This window comes from Ursus americanus, chromosome 9, assembly GCF_024610735.1.
Source record: "Ursus americanus isolate L20-20 chromosome 9, mUrsAme1.1.p, whole genome shotgun sequence".
In the NCBI taxonomy this organism is placed as follows: domain Eukaryota; kingdom Metazoa; phylum Chordata; class Mammalia; order Carnivora; family Ursidae; genus Ursus; species Ursus americanus.
This window is the reverse complement of record NC_142135.1, coordinates 61,482,933-61,498,783: the sequence shown is the minus strand read 5'-3', so window position 1 is coordinate 61,498,783 and position 15,851 is coordinate 61,482,933. Positions and strand designations below refer to the sequence as shown.

The following is a 15,851-nucleotide window of genomic DNA, read 5'->3' as shown; positions in this document are numbered from 1 at the left end:
TCATCAAAGAACCTACGGAGTAAGGACGAAAGGCAGACAGCAAAGTGGAGAAGATGGGCATAGAGAGGCAGTGCTGAAGAACTTGGAGCAGCTGGGAAAGGTACCCAACCTATGCAGTTAAATCCCCCAAAACAAAACAGAAATGAGATCAATCGGTGAAGGAGTCCAGGCTGAAAAATCTAAAATGCAGAAAAGCAGATTCAAACCTGGTGGCTATGGTAATTAAGGTCCTAACTCACACACAGATGTTTCATATTCATGCACATCTTTGGCATAGCAAATACATCCTCATGTGTTTGAGTGCTCATTAGCCATCCCCGTGATCGCCTCTGCGCTAACCTCAGCAATGAAAAACCATGTCAGAGAAAAACACACCTTAATGGGCTTGACTGGAAAGGAATGAAGGATGTGGAATATTTTGCCCGGCAGTTGATTTTTAAGCCTAGGCTTAAAGATATATGCTGAGAACGTTCAGAGAATGTATTGAAAGTTGCAATAAAAAGTCCCATTATCTTTAATGGGACTTTCATGGCTAATTCCCTGTGCAGTGCTGAAAATGTGCCCCTTAAACGGGATTGCTTTTTTGCCTTAAGATATATGGAGTTAGTGGAGTATTCAATTTGGCTGTGCTTCTGCTGCCAGAATCTCGCTCCAGCTGCTGCCCATCGCTTCTGCATTCTGTTCGGTTGTTTTGCACAGTGCCTGCGGTCTCTTTGCGTTCTTTTCAAATGCTCATTAACCCCTTGTCTTTCAGCTCTCTTGAACTGTGACACCTAGGAACCCAGAATGGTGGTGGGAAGATTTCATCCGTACTGTCTGTTTGACCAGAGTCAAACAATAATCTTGAAAGCATCAATAGACATCCGGAGGTTATTTCTATAAAATCTACTGGACACTTGCCTGAGTGATTACAGGCTTTTGGATTACAACTATTGTTAGACTGTCACTCGCATTTTCTTATAGGGAGAATGTAAATATTTAATATTTTATTAGACTTGTGTGTGTGTGTATCAGATGAGTGAATTCTTTTTTTCGTTGTTTTTTAAATTTTATTTATTTATCTATCTATTTATTTATTATGATATGTTAGTCACCATACCACACTTCAATAGGTTTTGGTGTAGTGTTCCATGATTTATTGTTTGCGTCTAACGCCCTGTGCTCACTGCAATACGTGCCCTCCTTAATACCCATCACCAATGAGTGAATTCTTTATTGTTGAAAACAAATACCTCTTTGCCCTTTTTTCACATATGCATATTTATGTGTTTCATTTGAAAAAGGGCTTTCTCTGTTACAAGGGAAGAAGGACATAGGTGTTAGGTTTTGGAAGCCCCTGTAGACTTGTGGCAATTTTCTCAAGATTTCCATTTATCACAAACACTTGGCTGAGGGTGACCAAGGTGGGAAAGAGCAACAGGTCGGCAGCGGGCCTTTCCACATTAATTTTGCAGAGACTCTGCGTGCGCAGAGTCATAGCATCCCCCTGGGGACTGAGCAGTAGTTAATGTACTGCGTTACCCCGCAGGTGTACAATTCTTCCTCGGTGTAAGGTAATAAAAGGGAGCAGGGAAAAGAAACAACATTAAACAATTAGTTTCTTCATTCAGGTGCCTCATTCCGGTTGTCAATAGACTTTTCACATTGCTGCTCTGTGCTCAGTACTTAAAAGTAATTAGAAGCCAGAATAAAAGAGATCACTGCGGGAATGAACATGCTTTACACAGAACAGTGCGTTTTATATAGAAAAATGCAAATCTGTAGTAGAGAAGGCACGCAATCTCCCTTCAGTTTATTTTTCTTACTTGATTGCTGTACAATCAATATACTTACTTAGCTGGCTTCAAATCTAAATCCTTTTTAATCATGAATGTATTTTCATATGATGGGGTGTACATTCATAGTGAAGTGGTTTGGGCTGGCTGAATTAATCTCTACCAAAACAATGCATTTAAAGTATAAATGCTGAGACCGAGATTGTGATTGCTGAATTATGGATGTGGGGAGCTGGAATTTTCTAAATGCAGTAATCCACATGATGTGATTTTGGTACAATGGAAAGGGCCCTGGAATTTGAATGAGAAAACAGGTTTTGAATCCTTTGACTTACTCTCTGTGTGACCGTGATTACATCACCTGGTCTCTCGGAGACCTATTGGTGAAGTGGAAATAATGATTTCTTTCTGAAAAAGATGGCATAAGGAATAAGTGAGCAATGTATGTGAAAGCGCGTACTGTAAAACCTGGCAATAGTGAACACTGAGTTTTCCTTACTCCGTGTTTCTGATAGTGAATCCATCTTCTCATTACAGAGTTAAAATATGAAATGCATCTGTTTAAAATAATTAGCTCATACCTACCAAAATAGGGGAGATCTTGTAAGAACTATTTAAAAAATCAGAGTAGTTGCAAAGTAGACCTGAAATGTTTCTCACCGCAAAAAAGAAGTGGTTAATTTTGTGATTGATGCAGGTGTTAGCCAACCTACTGTGGTAATCATTTTGCAACATATAAGTGTATCAAATGAACCTGTTATACACTTTAAACTTGCAAAATGTTATATGTCAGCTATATCTCAACAGAGCTAGAAAAGAAGTCACAGTAATGAGTCACGAAGAGACGAAAGAGGAGCATGAAAAATACAAGAGCTGACTCCTCTGATCTGTAAGAAATAGAATACACAAAACACTGGGCCCTATTAGAGCTTATTTTTAGAATCCTCCTTGGGTAGCTTGTAGAAAGTCATTCGACAGCAGAACAGGATCCCCTTGAATTCAAGGACAGGAAGTTTTCTTGCCTGATGTCGAAAACCAAGAGTATGTATTAGAATAGAGACAAATATTTAGGACTTGAAATGAATCAGGTGCTAGCACATGCATCTTCATGCATGCATTGAGGGGAACAAGAAACCAGGAGCACCACTTGTGTGGCGTGCACCGCGCTATGCCAAACCGGAGAGGTGAGAGTCGTTGGTGTCACTGCACTTACAGTCTGAGATCTTGAGCGCCTGGGTGGCTCAGTCAGTTAAGTGTCTGCCTTCAGCTCAGGTCATGATCTCAGGGTCCTGGGACTGAGTCCCCTATCGGGCTCTCTGCTCAGCAGGAAGCCTGCTTCTCCCTCTCCTTCTCCCTTTCTCTCTCTCTCAAATAAATAAATAAAACTTAAAAAAAAAAAGTTTTTGACAAAAGAACCACCTTGGAAACCAGACAGCCATACTATGGAGCACAGGTTCTCTTTAGTGATGACAATAGGAGAAAGATGGTCAGAGGATTGAGTTTTTAAATGAAATGACGGAAGGAATAGATTTGTACGTTTCAACGTACAACAGAAAGAATATATAACTTGTGTCGACAGTGTTAAAGAACTGATTCTGTTAGGATTTCAAATGTTTTCTTCTGAACCCAGAAAATATTGATAAATGATAACTGGACAGGTTTGATGAGAGTAATTAATAATGAATGAATTTGGGATTCCTGGGTGGCTCAGTCAGTTAAGCATCTGCTTTCAGTGCAGGTCGCGATCCTGGGGTCCTGAGATCAAGTTCCGCATCAGGCTCCTTGCTCAGCAGGAAGCCAGCTTCTCCATCTGCCTGTCGGGCCTCCTGCTTGTGCTCTCTCTCTGACAAATAAATAATAAAATCTTTTTAAAAATTTAAAAAATAATTAAGGAACTAATATAAGAATAATGAATCAGATATACTATGATATATATTTGAAATTTATAAACCCCCAGGCCGTCAAACTAAACTCATCCATTATAACAGATGAATATATTGTGCAGTTCCATATGTCAACATACCTAAGTCTAGTACCTTTCATGCTAATTTAATTTCCTGTTTCTTACTATGTTATAAATCTCTCCTCTCTAGGTGCACCACTAATATCTCTTGCCTATTTTGGTACAGTCTCACTCTGACTCTCCTAGTCTTGCCTCTTCCCACTGTTTTCACCCCATCACAAAAGTGATCATTTAAAAATGCAGATGAAAGGGGCTCAGCATCTGACTCTTGACTTCAGCTCACTTGGAAACTGAGCAGAATCATTTATATTTTTCCAACAAAGAGAAATGTATCTTATTTCAAAGATTGTTGAAACTAATCTGCCTTAGGCTACCCAGGACCGAAGTTCAGATGATGCCGTGGAGTGCATAAAATCAGACCATCAGCAGAGCCTTCCATCGGTCATAAAGAGCTTCTGTGTATAAAACAGTAGTGTGCAAGAGCAGTAGCGGCTGTGTTCCAGTTTACTTCACCTGCTTCATTCCCTTGAGAGTGAAATAGTCATTATTTCTCTGCAAAACTCGGATGCTGCCCAGATAATCAGCTTAGTAGAGTACCTCGGAGAACCACAGCTGATTAGACTCCTAATAACTTGTTTGTGACAGTCACTTGAACAAGTATAATGGGTCTGCCTTTTAATTAAAGGAGGAAAAAAGACTTCTATAGAAAGGGGGGGAATTATTTCATGTTTTTAAAATGTCAATCTGTAAGACTCTAAATGTACACACCTATAACCATAATAAGCATATAACTCATGTGAGGAATATTATCAAAATAATAGGTTCCTCGGGATGTCCTTATATAGACTCTGAGGGATATATTTGCCCTGAGGGAATTTTCTCCCTCTTGTTTCCATGACTGAAGGCAGCAAAGAGTTATAAAGAATGGTGAAAATGAGGCAGTACCCATGGAAGACCAGAGGTAAAAAAAAAAAAAAAACAAAATCAGACTCCAATTATTATGTAGAATTCTGCATCGGGGAAAACGCACTGATTTCAGAATTGTGAAATATTTGCTTCACTTTATATTTACCTAGTACAAAACCAAGTTAACCTTCATATTGATGCAAATAATTCAATGAGTTTCAATAGTTAGGCAGTTTATATAGATGGTTAAGGGGTCCTGTCTAATGCCACCATTTGCAGAACTGGTCAAAACTGTTGTTTGACATATGGTCCCTTAAACTCAGAAGACCCCCTCGCACGGATGCCTTTAGATGTGGGTATGTGCTTCCCATATATCCTATTTTCCTAACAAGAAATTATTCTGCTAATTATACTGCATGAACACACAAAAAAGAGAATATACTTCTCCAAGTGCTTCAATTCTACTATTTTTGCACAAAAGAGTTAAAATCGCTGCTCAAGAAGCTTTTGAAGTCTCAGTGTGTATCCCTAAATCCAGAGACCCCAGTTCTCTGTTGTTAATTAAATATGTAACATTATTAAGGAGTACAATAAAAATTTTCAAAGTAATGTTTAGCCTGAATTTTACAAATATGGGGAAGATAAAAAACAAACTATCCCTTGCTAAAGGTTGCATTTCCTATTTTAATGTTTCTCAATCATCTACATCGTGTTAGTTTATGGCAAATTGTTGTGGCTGCCAGTTCAGAGCTCTTCATCACACCAGTGTTTCATGTGCTCTATTTGTGTCAGAAGATGAGTGACCCTTCTCCACTACTAATAGGAGAGTTTGGGATCACCCCCAGAAGAGAACAATGTAATGATTAGCTACCAAGGAGAACAGCAGAGTCCTGACTGTGAGCTAAGAATCAGCAGATAAATCCACTGCCAGAAAACAGAGCTCAAAGCCATAAAGCTCACATGGTTCTGGTTTCCTACATCAGTTTCCCTGCGAGTTACTGTGTCACCCTTGTGGCCCCAAAGGGGTGATGTGATGCATGTCCCCGAGGGTTCAATTTAATGCATTTCAACCCTTGGGAAATTGGCTTCCTTGTTCAGTATAATTTGAATCAACATTAAATGAAGCATTTGAGCTCTGGAGGCTTTAAAAGGTAATCGGGAATTTAAAAACCAAAAATTATTTTAAAACAAGGTAATTGAGAGTAAAATTGATGTTTTTGTCTGGAATCATGGTAAATGACCAAATATGTAGAAGATCCTTGGGTTTTGAGAATCTTCAATGTAATTTATTACAGAAATGTCATGAATCATCTTAAAGAGAAGGATTAACGTTTTTTTTTAAAAAAAGAACTAATGTAACTTGCTTCCAGATTTGAAGTCTTACAAAGTGAACTAAATAGAGTGTAATAGACATGAGTTAATAAATGGTCAAAATACAATATGTCACATTTAAAGTAATTTAGGAAAATAAGTTTTGTCTCTCCAATGAGACTTAGATGAGGGCGAGGTTTGGATGCTGATTGTTTTTTGTACCCCTGCCATCTGGAAATTAGACTGGCCAACAGGAGGCTGTTTCACATGCTTTCCCTGACCTTTCACTCTACAGTTTGACATATAAAATAAAATTGATACCTGAGGTCTAGGATCAGTTGGGACAAACATATGAAATAAAAATCACAAAGAAGCATGTTAGCAAGTACCAAATTATAGTCAGGTGAACTCTACTTCTACCAAACCCCAATATATAAAAGAGATATTGGTGGAAGTTTGTCATTAACTTCATGAACTTATCATAATCATATAACATCATAATTTTATAAAATTATAAGATTTTATAAAAATTAACCACAGGGTCATTTTAATGAATATCTTTTTTTAAAATAAAAAGGAGAAAGAGCTTTTGTAAATAGTTAAAATGCAGTGAGGTTTGGGAAATGGAATTTATGAAAGCTCATGTTCCTTGGATTTTCCAAGTGACGTATTGCCCATACGAGCGCATGTAGGCAGACTCGCAGTGTGAGCCCAGCAGCAGAGAGAGGTGGGGGCAGCATCACCACAGGCATGGCTAAGTGATCACACATGCCACTTCATGTAATTCTTATGGCACTTTATCCAGCCAGTATGCCAGCTTTTGTCATTTCACAGATAACAAAATAGAGGCCAAGAGAGTACAAGTAACCTGGCCAAAGTCCTACAAGGCGTCCTCAAATCCCAGTACTTCTGGTTGTGACACCCATGTGTCAACCGCTATTCAACGTTCAGAAAGATTTTGTGATATGTTGAAAGACACTCCAAAAGTGGATAGATGTTCCTTATTTGGGGAGAGGTTTATGCAATGGTACCAAGATGTTAACCACAAGCAGAAAGTTCTGGATACAGTGGAATAGCTGGGGTGCTGGGAAGATGGAGTGGAGCATGGGAGAGCAGTTGGTAGAAATCCTCAAGCATCAGAATGAAGAGTTTGGTTTTGCAAAAGTTGCCTCAAAAGCAACTGAAAATGCTTTGATCACAGTATTGAGAGTATATTAAGGATACATACTTAAATTATTTTGATAATTTGCTTAACAAATTGTTGTTTTACATCGCATAATGTAAATGTTGAAAAATTTTCCCCATCAACCAAGGAAATAAATAAAAGACTCACTTACTTCTAAACTCTAACCCCCAAGGCCATGCATGTTGGGGCCCAGACTACTTCTCTAACTTCATCTCCTTCTCCTCTCTGTGTGCCCTGCACATTGAGCTCCACACTTGCTCTTAAGCAGACAGACCATGCATTAACCTCAGGGCCTTTGCACTTGCTCTCCCTAAGAAAAGCTAAAAACTAAGGCCCATATTTTCCAGGATGAGGCCAAAATATTGAGAAGTGGTCTTCTCAATAACAGCATTTCCCTCTGCCATTGCACCCTGTTCACTTTCTATTCCCTTAAAAATTTCACATTTCTGGATAACTTATCACCACCTGGTATTATGTATTTGCCTCTTATTTTCTTTTTTACCCCTACCCCCGAAATTTGACCTCCAGAAGGGATGGGATTTTTTTCTGTTTGCTGTTGTATTTTTTGTGATATAATCTTCTATAGAGAGAATAGGACAATAATTCTGTTTTTTTCTCTAGCATGGCTGATCAAATTTTTTAAAGAAAAGTTATTGATTAGAAAAGCCTTTTAATTTCAACACTATTGCTAAATCTCTTAGAAATTTTTAAATCATTGTCAGATATGAGAACCCCTACAGGGTCCCATAGCATATGAACCATAACATTTGGAAGAATATTCCACAGACTAGCTTCTGGCTCTATACATTTCTAGCCTGGTTTTTCCTCCACCACATACAGTCCTGGGTGCCTCAGGATAGGAACATTGCATTACAACCTTGGGCTCTGCACCTCCTTTTCAACATGAGGTGAGAGAGTTTGCACAATGGGCAGTACAAATACTCTGGAATCCATTTCTACACCAGGAGACTATAATAACCTAACTATAAATGGAAATGACTGTGAATCATATATGTAGGTTCCAGTCAACCTAGCCTAAGTGCACCATAATTCTACTTCCTTTAGCTCAGTACCAGAAATAATCATGGCCATTTGAACACTCCAGAACATGACAGAGGGAAGTTGGGATAGACATGGTTAAGACAGCAGTCATAACCATTTGCAGTTAAAACATTTTACTTTCTCAAATTTATAAAAGCATGTGGCTATGTGGACAATTTGTTAGGGAACCCTACAAGTGAGGGACGCTGACTCTCAACCTTTTCTAGCTTGATGGCAAATCCACTTCTTCCAGCATCTAGTACTTGTAGGTACAAAGCAGACATTCAAAAAATATTTATTGAGTGAATGAATGAACAAAAGTTACTTCTTTGTGACTTTTCCATAGCACTGTTAAATCAAAGTGCCTTTCAAATTAAATTGGACCCATTAACCACAGGTTACATTTATCATATTAAAACTCTGCTAAATCTCTGATGTGATGTGGGATCTATTCTTAATACAAAATATGTCAAGAAGATTTATTCATTATAAGCACAGATATATTGACACTTTCCTTTTTCTTTCTGTGGGGAAATTCACAATTTCTGCATAATTTTATAGCCCTGTCAAGTACATTTTCTCAGGAGTATGCTCTAAGCAGGGCTATTACTTGGAATGTCTCATTACTCAAATTATAGAACAACTTTCTTCTGTGTATATGTTATATTTGCCTTTTTATGAAGGACAAAGTCTACTGTGACCTTTATTTTTTTATTTTTGTGACTTCCAGGGAAAGAGCTGTCTAAATTTTAAAAATGACACTGCAGCTAGAAGGAGCAGGCCCATATTTTCCAGGATGGGGCCAAAATATACATTTCTTTAAATTTTAATTTAACTGCCTAATATGAAAACAGAGCTATTGCTAGAAAGGAAATTGGCGGGTCTGATAAGAACCCTTGTACTGAGTGGATTTGCCTAGGATTCCCAGCCTTCCTAATGCTCCTTCATTGTCTTGTCCAGAGTTAGCAGAGCTCACTGGTAATCACCGAAGTACCTATAAAACCAAATGATCTCTTGTAAAACCTGACTCTTATGCACCACTGAAAAACCACGTGCCATTCTCTGGATCTGGAATCTTTCCGAGAATGCTAGAATCAAAATGCTTCTTGCAAACACTGAGGTTTTCCACTTGACATTCAGATTGAGATAGCTGAGAGAACACAAAACGTTAGGAGGCAAATAGTGATATATTAACAGCAAAGTTGTGGGCTTACTGCTCGGCTTTCTTCCACATGCTTAATTCGGGAGAATGGAGTCCTGTGATGCTGTGATGGAAAAAGTAGGCCTCCACTGGACAAATCAACTGTCAATCAAACACAGGCAGTATTTCCCACATTGACCTCATCGTATCTTTTTAAATACACTTTTTTTTAAAGGATTTTATTTATTTATTTGAGAGAAAGTAGATTGAGAAAGAGCAAGAGAGAGAGAGAGCATGAGCCCATGGGGAGGAGGGATGGAGGGAGGGAGAATCAGGTTCCCCATCGAGCAGAAAGCCCACCGCAGGGCTCAATCCCAAGACCTGGGATCATGACCTTAGCCAAAGGCAGATGCCCAACCAACTGAGCCACCCAGGTGCCCCTAAATGTTTCACTTTTTAAAAAATTTCAAATTAATCTTGGGACCTAATTGGAACATACACAGTGGTTGGTATTGACAGGCAGAAATAGGTAGACAAAGCCATCTGTTTTGGATATGGTAGGAAAGAAAGCATACACATCCATTTCAAGGTAGATTTTTCTATTAGGTGATGTGTGTGTGATTGGTTCAAAATAATGACATTTTGAGGTACCCTCTCAGAGAGCATGGTACTGGCCATGCTGATTGATCGGGAGATTAGAGCAAAATCTTTTAAAGTCTCTGGAAGATAATTTGCTACTGTACTGTTGTTTATTACAGTTTAAAGTAGGGAGAAATAGAACCATTCAAAAAGATTTTAAAAATGAATAAAAATTACAGCTGCTTGTTAAAAATCCTTCACAACAAGTGTTAGAAGAAGGCAAGTCATGTTTTATCTAGAAGAACAGACATATTTCAGTTTGATTAGAAAAAGGTAAAGATTTTTTTCTTAGTGTCATTCAGCTAGTGTAACGAGCATTATTGATTAAAATGTTAGAATCAATAAGGACCTAAAATTGGAGTAGAGGAGACCGTAAGGAGGAAAAAAAACTTATGGTCTGTCAAGTAAGCTGACAATTAAATGCTTTGTGAAAAATTGATTTTTGAAGTGTGAACTGTCAACTGTACTCCTTGGCTTTCTAGGGCATGCAGGAACATGTAAAAGGACAAGTATCTATTGTTATCAGACTCATACACTAAATATTTAGAAATACCACATACTACCAGAAGCTAATTGTAACACTTCAGCTTATCGGACTATGTGTTACTAACGCTTTGTAAAGAGTTCTCTGTCGTGTTAATGCTTGTCAGGTCATTGAACAGCCAATGAAACTTGACGTGTTTCTCCTTAGAATCCAATTATGCATAATAATACAATTACACGTTGTTAAGTTCTTTCTAAAATTTCAGCAGTAATATTTAAAGCCCCTTACTCCTCTTTTTCTTAATTCATCAGTATCAAAATCTAGCAGGCAGGTTGCTCTTCTGTAGTACAACCTCTAACCGAAAGTGAGTTAGATATTCCTCACATAGAAACAATTACATGGTAGACCTTTCATTTGCAAGGAAAAACTGAACAGACCTAGATAAATACATACGTAAGAAAAACACCAAACTACAGGGAGGTAAATGCAAAACTAGAAAAAAAGACAATCAAAATACACATAAATTAAAAGGAAGGTAAAACAAAATCTGCTCATATGAATTTTACACAAAACATCTAAAAGTAAAGAACATTTCAGTGAAATGTATGCAAAAGGTACCCCTAAAAAGCAATTCGTAGAACAACACCTGAAAATGTTAACAAATAAACAGAAGCTCTAAGAGCTGCCAAAGAGAAAAATGTGGAAGGACATAAAAGAAATGCTTTAAAAGGGGAAGACAAAGGACAAGGCACACCAATCACTGAATGCAAGGGCTGAATTCTGAATTTTCTTAGGTTTGCTCTGGGCATCACATTATCATATAACTAAATAAAAGTTCCTTTTAAAATTTGTACAGTCTTAGATTGGGTGCAAGAAACATACTTTTTAAAATATCAATTCTGATCACAGTGAATATTAATTTCACTGTTTATTTTTCTAAGCTATTGGGCATAAATTAGTATAAATCTATTAACTATCATGCAGACATATATGAAAAATATTAGGAAGTCTTTTAAATTACATGAAATACCAGTAAAGAATAATATCTGATAATAGATTTTATTATAATGCTGTTTATTTAACTTTATGTATATAAACTCATAAACATAGTTCATTATGAGTTTGTTAAATTTAAATACTTAATTTAGGACCCCAATCATGTAGCTCTATAATCTATTTTTAAACAGATATTCTAGGGACGCCTGGGTGGCTCAGTTGGTTATCTGATTCTTAATCTCAGCTCAGGTCTTGATCTTAAGGGTCAGGAGTTCAAGCCCCACACTGGGCTCCATGCTTGGTGTGGAGCCTACTTTAGAAGAAAAAAAAAAAAAAAAAAAAGAGCCAGGTGTTCTATGTAGAAAAATCACTGGTTCATTGTCTAGCTGCTTCCATTTTGGCTGGTGTTTTTTGATTTTGAAATTAGTGTAGGGGAGGAAAAATAATTTTCCCTCTATCCTTCTGGGTTCTTAGCTGAGACCCCTATAGTAAAAGACAGATTAATAAGAGAAAAACAAACAGAGGTTTATTAACATATCTACCTCATGAATACATGGGGGATACCCAAAGACAAATGAGTAACTCTCTGAGGAGGCAGATTAAGAATAATATATTCTGTTCCTCTTCATTAGTAACCCAAACTGTGTTGAAGTGTTTAACGGGAACACATGGAATTGGACTTGCTTTTGCTTTTGTGCACAGGTGCACCCTGAGTGTGACACTGGAGCAGGCCATCATCCTGGCCCGAAGCCACGGACTGCCTCCTCGCTACATCATGCAGGCCACAGATGTGATGCGGAAGCAGGTAAGTCTCACACACCGGGTAGGGATTGTTTTACAGGACCTGGATTTGAAGCTTCCTTTTAATAAGGATTTGTCAGGTTTAATCGGAATAATCAGCATTTTTCAGGTGTCTGATGGGTGCCTGGATGTGAGAGACATTTTTCCAGGCTCAGAGGGTAAGTGTGAACAAGAAACACCCCCAGGGATGAAGGGATGCGGGTTCTCCAATAATTTAGCCAAGCTGCAAAAAGAGATGTCTAAAGAGGTAGCCTGAAGGAAGAAAGGGGTTGGACAGGCGAATTGGGCAGGAGTGGATTTGGGGTTTATGTAAAGGACAAGGTCAAGGGATCCATGGCATTTTCGGGGCATTGCAGGTAATTTACTAAGGCTCTGGGAATACATTGAGGAAGGGGGTGGAAACAAGGAAGAGGAAAGAATTGAGGGCCCTCCTTGCTCCTGGAGCTCCCAAAGGGAATTCCAAGCCATGCTAAGAAACTTGTGCATTATTCTGAAGATCAAGTACATACCTCAGATTTTCCTTCAGAGGAGAAGAGCAATCTTAGGAATGTCTTTAGGTCACCGAAGTATTTATAGGTGGGAATATACTCTCTTATCAAGATAATGAACTTTGATATAATACCCAATGGTATTTTAAATGTGATGGTTTGGTTTTTAACTCTTAAAATTCTTTTAAAAGATAAGAAAAATGCACTAACCTCCAATTTATTGATTATTAGGAAAATGTACTTAATCTAATAGAAAAGACACAACTTAGTAGAAACACAAAAGAAGTTGGAAAAGATCAATTTTATATTTTCTTCTGCCACATTTTCTCAGGGTTACCACAGAAAATTGATCTAACAAATCTCTCTGCGTGCTCACTTGGTCTGAATTGCCCAGTGATAGTGAGTGACTTAGTTTTGTTTTGTTTTTAAGATTTATTTATTTATTTTAGAGAAAGAGAGAGAGCACACATGGGGGTAGGGGCAGAGGGAGAAGGAGAGAGAGAGTCTCAGGCAGAATCCCCGCCGAGAGTGAGCCCGATTCGATTCAACTTGGGGCCCATCCCACAATCCTGAGATCAAGACCTGAGCTGAACCCAAGAGATGCTTAACCAGCTGCACCACCCAGGCTCCCCAGGTGGCTTAGTTTTATTAAGATACACTTTTATAGTTAAAACTACTTTATTTACTCAAGCCTTAACATATAGCTCTTGCATAAACATACAAATCCCTGTGGGTTTGGTCCCAAGATTATACTACAGAATGTCAAAAAAAAAAAAAAAAATCCATGGAAGCAGTCATGAGGCCAGCACCGGATTGGGGTCTGCAATTCAGAAAAAAAGTGCAACAAGTGGAGATACATTGGAACTTCAGGCTCGGAACCCTGGGGCTGGAGACTGAAAACCAAGATCTCACCAGGTCCAAGAGGGATTTGCTGAGTAAAGGTTAGATCCGCAAGAGGCACAGGACACACTGTGGTTCAGCTGGAAAAGGGCAAATACAGATGCAAATGCCAGCAGATTGGGGAAGGATTTTTTGGGTGGATATACAAATTTGGTTTTAAAAGGTAGATCAAGGTAAACTTGTGATTATCCATATCGGGGGTGGGTTTGGAATGCCAAAAAAACAGAGAGAGACTAAACATTGTTTCACTCTGTTGCTGTTAGAGTAAGTTTGCAATAAGACTTGAAGGAGCCATCTCAAAATTCTAGTTTATGGCAAGACTACAAGACTGGTATTAGCCTGTTTTAGAATAATGTAGTAGAGGAGTAATGATGGATTGGCTAGATATACATTCAGACTACATGGACTTCAATAATCAAAACCTTTAAGTTCTCACAACTGAAAACGGAGATAGATAAAATAGAGATGGAAAGTAAAAATCATATTATGTAAGCCTTAATGACTTGTTTAACTGGTGTTAATGTACACAATGTACATGTGATATTTACATATATTATTAGTATGTATTATTATATATTTATAGAATATAACTTAAGGCAACTGAAAAGTTATGAAGTTTCTTATAAAATCCTTGTCGATTTCTTTTATTTTTTTAACGATTTTATTTATTTGACAGAGAGACAGCCAGCGAGAGAGGGAACACAGCAGGGGGAGTGGGAGAGGAAGAAGCAGGCTCATAGCGGAGGAGCCTGATGTGGGGCTCGATCCCATAACGCCGGGATCACACCCTGAGCCGAAGGCAGACGCTTAACCGCTGTGCCACCCAGGCGCCCCTCCTGGTCGATTTCTTAACTGCACTGCTTTTCTGTATTTATCACTTCTTCTTCTCCCTTCCATATTTTTAAAATAATACATTTAAAATAGGTAGCTTCCCTCCTTTGTTACTTGTTTCTCTGCTCCAAGAGGCTTGGAGACAAAGAACTGATCTCTGACTCCTCCGTGAAAGATCAGAGAGCCTGGGGCCCCCTCTCTGGAGAACCCGGGCTAACCTGGTGCACAGAGTGATTTTGGCAATATTCCCTCTGCTGTGCATCCTGTCTCAAGGGTTCAGCTGGTACAGGAGACGGGATTAGTGGGTGGGATCCACTCTGCAAGCCAAGTCTTCCCTGCCTCTGATCGGAGTACTTAGAACACAGGTGGGAATCAAAGATCTAACTTTTCTGTTCTCTCTGCCTTTCAACCATTTAGATACAACTCTCCGGAGACTGAATGGTTGGGATATTTGCCAGGTTAATGAATAAGATTCTCTAAGATCTTTAGTTTCCTTTTGAGGAAGAAGCAGCTCTTCAGCATGATTTGTTCTTCTAACTGCAGTATTATTTTCATGTACAGATTTTGTATATGTACTTCTCATAGACTTGTGGTTGGACGCCCTAGTTGAGTGGGAAGGAAAGATGAAAGACCGAAGGAAGGGTCCTATGCCCCTTCTAATTTTTTGATAATGATTATAATAATCCTAGGCAACACTTTTACAAAACCAACTGATCTCATTAATAAAAAGCTTGAGGGAGAAGCTCTCACTGACATTAGAAACAAAGTTTTCTATCCTACAAATTATACATTCCAAGTATTATCTGGTGGAAGCCGATCTCAAAAAGGTTTTGACCTTTTTAATAAAACTGGAATTTCAAAGAATTCTGTCTCCTTACGAACAATATCAGGGCATTATACTGGACACCGATAACAAAGACTAAGGAAGATGTGGTTCTTGCCCCATCTCATGGTGGCCACAAGGGGAAAATCATTATGATGCAGACACCAACAGACAAGTGGCATACAACTCAGTGTTTTAGGACAGAAGACAGGGAATAAATGAATTACTAGACTGTGAGCCCCTCGATGTCTGGGACACTGAGTATATTTTGTTTTGAGGGCACAGGTTTCCAGAATAGTACCTAGCAGAGAGTAAACACTGAATGACATGTGGACAATGAATTAGTTTTGACTAGGATAACCAGGAAAAGGTTTCGTGCCACGAGTGAGAATATGGTAGTGCTTAAGAGCATAGATTCTTGAGCCAAACAATGTCGGTTTGAATCCCAGCTCCAGTGTTGACTGTCTGTATCACTTGGGACAAGATTCTAAGTCTGCCTGTTACTTAGTTTCCTCATTATTAAAACAAAGATAATAATAGCACTTGCCTCATAGTGGTGTGAGGAC

General features: G+C 38.5%; 1 protein-coding gene across 2 annotated transcripts in view; it reads left to right on the top strand.

Annotated features, from left to right (window-relative positions):
• The window catches only part of PREX2 (phosphatidylinositol-3,4,5-trisphosphate dependent Rac exchange factor 2), a 274,481-nt gene that overhangs the window by 244,115 nt on the left and 14,515 nt on the right, over positions 1-15,851 (top strand). For both annotated transcript variants that reach the window (XM_045810140.2, XM_087864839.1), the window contains one exon: positions 12,145-12,247. In XM_045810140.2, coding sequence (XP_045666096.1) covers positions 12,145-12,247 — 103 coding nt within the window. The remainder of the gene's footprint in view (positions 1-12,144; positions 12,248-15,851) is intronic.